This window comes from Octopus bimaculoides, chromosome 30 (genome assembly GCF_001194135.2).
Source record: "Octopus bimaculoides isolate UCB-OBI-ISO-001 chromosome 30, ASM119413v2, whole genome shotgun sequence".
NCBI lineage: Eukaryota > Metazoa > Mollusca > Cephalopoda > Octopoda > Octopodidae > Octopus > Octopus bimaculoides.
The window spans coordinates 5,447,096-5,453,411 of NC_069010.1; the positions used below are offsets into that span (position 1 = coordinate 5,447,096).

At 41.1% G+C, this 6,316-nt stretch overlaps 1 protein-coding gene across 1 annotated transcript in view; it reads left to right on the top strand.

Moving 5' to 3' along the window:
• The window catches only part of LOC106879595 (sodium- and chloride-dependent GABA transporter ine), a 31,796-nt gene that overhangs the window by 22,459 nt on the left and 3,021 nt on the right, over positions 1–6,316 (top strand). Inside the window, exons 6-9 of the mRNA XM_052978099.1 lie at positions 2,432–2,556; positions 3,411–3,523; positions 3,662–3,802; positions 5,105–5,204. Of these exons, the coding sequence (XP_052834059.1) occupies positions 2,432–2,556; positions 3,411–3,523; positions 3,662–3,802; positions 5,105–5,204 (479 nt within the window). The remainder of the gene's footprint in view (positions 1–2,431; positions 2,557–3,410; positions 3,524–3,661; positions 3,803–5,104; positions 5,205–6,316) is intronic.

The window sequence follows — 6,316 nt, forward strand, 5'->3', positions numbered from 1 at the left end:
TACATACATAAGACAGTAGGTGTGATTTCAGAGATTTGGCTGCTATTTCTACCAGGTCTAGCTGCTATTTAGAGACTTCCCTCACTGGTTCATACATACATAAGACAGTAGGTGTGATTTGAGAGATTTGGCTGCTATTTCTACCAGGTCTAGCTACCCTCATTAGCTAATACATACATATACACATACATAGGACTGTACGGTGTGATTCGAAGGAGATTTGACTGCTGTTTCTCCCAGGTCTGGCTACCAAGTAGAGATCTCCCTCGTTGGTCCGTATATACATACATCAGACGGTAGGGTGTTGTTTGAGGGAGATTTGGCCATCACTTCTAGCAGGTCATGTTGCAACATATAGGTGTGGTGTTTGTTTTCTTTGATCTCAAAAGCAGCACTCAATAGCCCTGACTGAGATCAAAGTGGAATATCTGGTCTTTTCAGCTTCATATCAAATAAGGATCCTGTTTCAGATCCATTGATATTTAATTGATTTTTTTTAATGAGTTATGATGAAGGCAACAAGGTGGAAGAATGGTTTGCATATCACTTCACAGAGTGTATTGGGTGCTTTTTTACATTGCACCAGCGACATCATCATCATAGCCGTCATCGTCATCACCAGTTAGCATGTTTCCATGCTTTATTTCTACAGCTGGGTGCCCTTCCTAACACACAATACAGTGTGGTGGTTGGCACTCCGTCGCTTACGACGTCGAAGGTTTCCAGTTGATCCGATCAATGGAACAGCCTGCTCGTGAAATTAACGTGCAAGTGGCTGAGCACTCCACAGACACGTGTACCCTTAACGTAGTTCTCGGGGGATATTCAGCATGACACAGAGTGTGACAAGGCTGACCCTTTGAATTACAGGCACAACAGAAACAGGAAGAAAGAGCGAGAGAAAGTTGTGGTGGAAGAGTACAGCAGGGTTCGCCACCATCCCCTGCCGGAGCTTCGTGGAGCTTTAGGTGTTTTCGCTCAATAAACACTCACAACGCCCGGTCTGGGAATCAAAACTGCGATCCTATAACCGCAAGTCCGCTGCCCTAACTACTGGGCCGCTGCGCCTCCACTATACAGTGTACTGGGTCCTTTTTACATGGTACCATCACCTGTTCTTTTTACTTGGTACCAGCACGGGGGTCTCCTTGCGTGGCACCAGCACGGGAGCTCCTTGTGCGGATACATGCCAGTTTTGGCAAGGTTTCTACAGCTGGATGCCCTTCCTAACACCAACCATTATACAGAGTGTACTGGGTCCTTTTTACATGGCACTAGCACCAGTGCTTCTTACATAACACAAGCATGGGTGCTTTTTTACATTGTACCAGCAACATCATCATCATCATAGTCGTCATCGTCATCACCAGTTAACATGTTTCCATGCTTTATTTCTACAGCTGGGTGCCCTTCCTAATGCCAACCACTTTACAGAGTGGTTCAGGTGCTTTTTTACATTATACCAGAACCAGCAAAGTCATTGTCATCAGCATCATCATCATTTAACATCTGTTTTTTTATGCTGGCATGTATCAGATAGATGGCTTGACAAGGGCTGGCAAGGCAAGAGGCCACGCCAAGTTCCATAATCTGTTTCGGTTTGGTTTCTACAGCAGGATGCCCCTCCTAATGCCAACCACTTTACAGAGTGTACTGGGTGCTTCTTACGTAACACCAGTGCGTTTTATGTGGCACCAGCACTGACTGGGTCACCAAGTACCTTGGGAGAAGGGGGAAGTATTGGAGGGGCTGTGACTTTGTACCAGTCGAGAGATTAAAGGTATATATGTATATATATATATATATATATATATATATATATATATGTGTGTGTGTGTGTGTTTGTGTGTCTGTGTTTGTCCCCCCATCATCGCCTGACAACCGATGCTGGTGTGTTTACGTCCCCATAACTTAGCCGTTCTGCAAAAAGAGACCGATAGAATAAGTACTAGGCTTACAAAGTATAAGTCCTGGGGTCGATTTGCTCGACTAAAGGCGGTGCTCCAGCATGGCCGTAGTCAAATGACTGAAACAAGTAAAAGAGTATATATGAGTTAGCTGAGAAATATCTGGAGTTGAATTGGAAAGAGAATGTCCTTGTTATTTTGAATCTGCGTGTGGTGAATTTTTGGTGGTTTGGTTAGAAGAAGTATGTTGAATAAAATAATTAACTGATCCTCTAGTATTTTCTTTTACCCAGAGCCAGGAACTTTTCAGCACCCCTTCGTATATGGCAAGGGATGAATTCATGTCATTTAGGGATTGTTACTGGCAATAATAATCTGGTAAAAAAAAGATGTGACCCTCTAGTCCCTATCTGTGAAATAAACTCACACACACTCGTGTTCCTGGTCTTTCTTAATCTATACCTTTTTGTTTGGTTTTTGTTATCTACAAACCAGTTTCTGAAGTATTCGTCTTTTCATTACAGGGATGTCGTTTGTCTCGCACTAATAGATGCTTTCACGTGCATCATGGCCGGCTTTGCGATATTCTCCATCTTAGGTGCGTTAGCTATGTCCCAGGGCAAAACGGTGGAAGAAGTTGTGACTGAAGGTAAGTCTTGCTTCACTCTTAATCTCGTAAGCAATGCAGAATTTGCACAGAACTGCATGGGTCAGCCAGTCCTAAAAACACATGATATCAAAAGAACTATACTAACCTCGAGCACATTAATTTCTGAGTTCCAGTAAGACACTGCCCACCACTAGTCAAAACTGCTTTGGTCAACCAGCCCTAAAACACAATATCACAAGAGTTGTACTAACCTTGCTTACATTCATTTTGAAGGAACGAGGATCTTTCTAGTGCAGGCCTCTCTAACCAGTATCAGGCCAAGGTCATTTGGTTCCAGGCCATATAGAAGAAATTTAAAAAAACTTATTTCTATTCTATTAACCCTTACCATCTGCACAATGTTTCTACATTTTAAATGAGCCTGCAGACATATTCATAATGTATTTTACTGCAAAATGGCACATTTCCATGTAAATTTCACATCTTAAATGAATCTGCACAATGTTCACAATAATGTAGATTCCATTCAAAATTCCACATTTCCATGTAAATTTCACATCTTAAATGAATCTGCACACATTCCATAATAATGTGGTTTCCTCCAAAATGTCACATCTTCAGTGAATCTGCACACATTTCATAATAATGTAGCTTTCAGCAAAATGTCACATTTGACATCTTGATTGAATCTGCACACATTTCATAATAATGCGGTTTTCTCCAAAATGTCACATTTCTATGTAAATTCCACATCTTAAATTAATCTACGCACATTTCATGGTTATGCAGTTTCCAACAGACTACACATTTCACACAACCAATATCAAACTGACTATCTTCCCACTCACATTTCATGCCTATATTTACTGTGGACTTTTATTTTCCATTCACAGGGCCTGGTCTCGTGTTTATCATTTATCCGCAAGCTTTCTCTGAAATGCCAGTGGCACAGCTGTTTGCGTTCTTGTTTTTCCTCATGCTCATCTGCCTTGGGATCGACAGCCAGGTAGGGATTAGGGGATCGCTTATGGATCCACCGTTAGGAAAATGTTTTCGGGGCCACTGATGGGCGCTCTTTTTACAGGGGTCCGTCCAGTTGCCGTTTAATTCCTCCTTTCTATCTGCCTGTCTGTCTATCCTACAGTTCGCTGGTGTCGAGGTGGTCGTCACGGCCCTACAAGATCATTTTGCCCCCCAAATCAAGAAATATCTGAAAAGGAAGGAACTTCTCGTCCTCCTCGTTTGTTTGGTTTCCTTTCTTGGTGGACTTCCAAATGTCACTCAGGTGAGTGTGGATGTCACTTTTATAGCACCTATGTCTCTTCATCATCATCATCACCATTCTTGTCGTTTAACCCTTTTGTTACCACTTCTGATGAAGTATTCTTCAATTCTTTTACATGTTTCAGCCCTAAGATTGTGGCCCTGCTGGAGCGCCACCAAAGTAATCATTCTTTCAATGGCCAATCTTACGAGATTGGCTTTTTTGTGAAGGAGGGAGTTCAACACTACTGCCCTCTTTTGGAAACTTCTGCATTGATATTGGTTCATCTGGGACCTTGGATAGGAGTTGAAATTTTTTCTTGAAAGCATCTACCCATACTCCATGAAGATCTTAACTTAGCAGTTCGGCAAAATAGACTGATAAAGTACAAGGCTTAAAATAAAATAAGTCCTGTGGTCGATTTGTTTGACTAGCCCCAGCATGGCCACAGTCAAATGACTGAAACAAGTTAAGCACAAAAGATATTTCTGCCATTAGACTGTGAGCTGGCAGAATGGTTAGCATGCCAGACAAAACACCTATCGGCATTTCGTCCATTTTTACGTTCTGAGTTCAAATTCTGCCTAGGTTGACTTTACCTTTTATCCTTTCGGGTTTGATAAAGTAAGTTCTTGTTGGACACTGGGGCCGATTTAATCGACTAATCCCTTTCCTTTAAATTTCAGGCCCTGTGCCTATAGTAGACAGGATTATTAACCCCTCGGCATTCAGATTACTCCATCAAATGTAATCCTTATTCACTCCTATTGTTTTGAATTAATCGTGGATTATCTCCATAGCTTTGAGATTTCAGTGATGAGATTGTTTATTTTTAGAACGACATTGTAGGGTAGGTGTGAGAGGCTGGATCTGGCCAGTTTGAACATTAAACAGGGGAAATTTTTGAGCTGGATATATCTGATTTAAATTCTAGCAGAACATATCTATGTATGAACGAACAAGGGAGACCGCTACATGGTGGCCAGCCCTGTTAGAAATAGCAGCCAAATCTCTCTCTCAAACCAGATCTTTTGTCTTATCTATGTTTAACCCTTTAGCATCCAGATTACTCTGTCAAATGTAGTGTTTGTTTATTCACATTGTTTTGAATAAACCCTTCCTTTATTTTCAAAAGTTCACATCAATTTATGTTCCAGAGTAGGAGGAGAAGGTTGCCATCTGGGAGTGTCAGTGGTTTGTAAGGACCAGTACTTGTAACAACTGTGAGGTTTTTCTGCAGAGGCCTTTATAATACTTTCTTAATAACTGACCTCTTGATGTGATGTTGTGGATTTCAGCACTGTTCTTGTTATATCTTTGCAGGGTGGCATTTACTTCTTCCAGTTAATCGACAGGTATGCCGCCGGGGTGTCTGTCATGTACCTGGCGTTCTTCGAAGTTATTGCCGTCACCTGGTTCTATGGTAAGACACTCACACACAATCTGTCAGCCTGTTTGCTAATTGTTTACCCCACAAGGTATCGTGTCCAAGAATGTGAATGGAAGAGACAAAATAATCAGGTAGGATGACACTAACGAGGTTACCCAACATAATAACGATTCTACCAGCTTGCTGCCTTCATGATGATGATGATGATGATGATGATGGTCGTGGTGGTGGTGGTGGTTTTTAAATTTTACCACAAGGGCAGCAATTTTTTGGGGGAAAGGGATGAGTTGATTACAGTGACCCCCAGTACACAACTGGTACTTAATTTATCGACCCAGAAAGGATGAAAGGCAAAAATCAACCTTGGCGGAATTTGAACTCAGGATGTAGCGACAGACGAAGTAGCACTAAGAATTTTGCCCAGCTCACTACCTTGATGATAATAATAATAATAATAATAATCATCATCACAATCCTTTCTGCTGTAGGCATGAGGCCTGAAATTTTTGGAAAAGGTGACTAGTCGCTTACATCAACCCCCAGTGTTTCACTGGTACTTAATTTATTGACCCCGCAATAACAGTAGAATAATGTAGTAGTTAGAAACATGATAGTGGGGTGAGGGCATGGTGGAGAAGTTTTGGACAGGGACAAATTGGGTGAGGACTGACCCAGTTCTGTGATTGTACAGCTATTAAATACATTAACTAGGGGAGGCAACTCTTGATTATTTCTCTTGAACATCATCGTTTAACTGATGATGATGATGTTCAAGAGAAATAATCAAGAGTTGCCTCCCCTAGTTGAGATAGTATTAACATATTTAATGGCTGTACAGTCACAGAACTGGGTCAGTCCTCACCTAATTTGTCCCTGTCCAAATTGAGACAAATTGGGTGAGGACTGACCCAGGTCTGTGATTGTACAGCCATTAAATATATTAATACTATCTCATGGATAACATTGTTTCAGTCATCACTTTGCGGCCATGCTGAAGCACTGCCTTGAAAAATTTTTAGTCAAACGATTCGACCTGTGTATTTGTTTTGTTTTGTTTTGTTTTGTTTTGTTTTGTTTTGTTTTTTTGTTTGTTTGTTGGGGTTTTTTTTAAAGCCTGATACTTTATCAGTTTTTTTTTTTTTTTT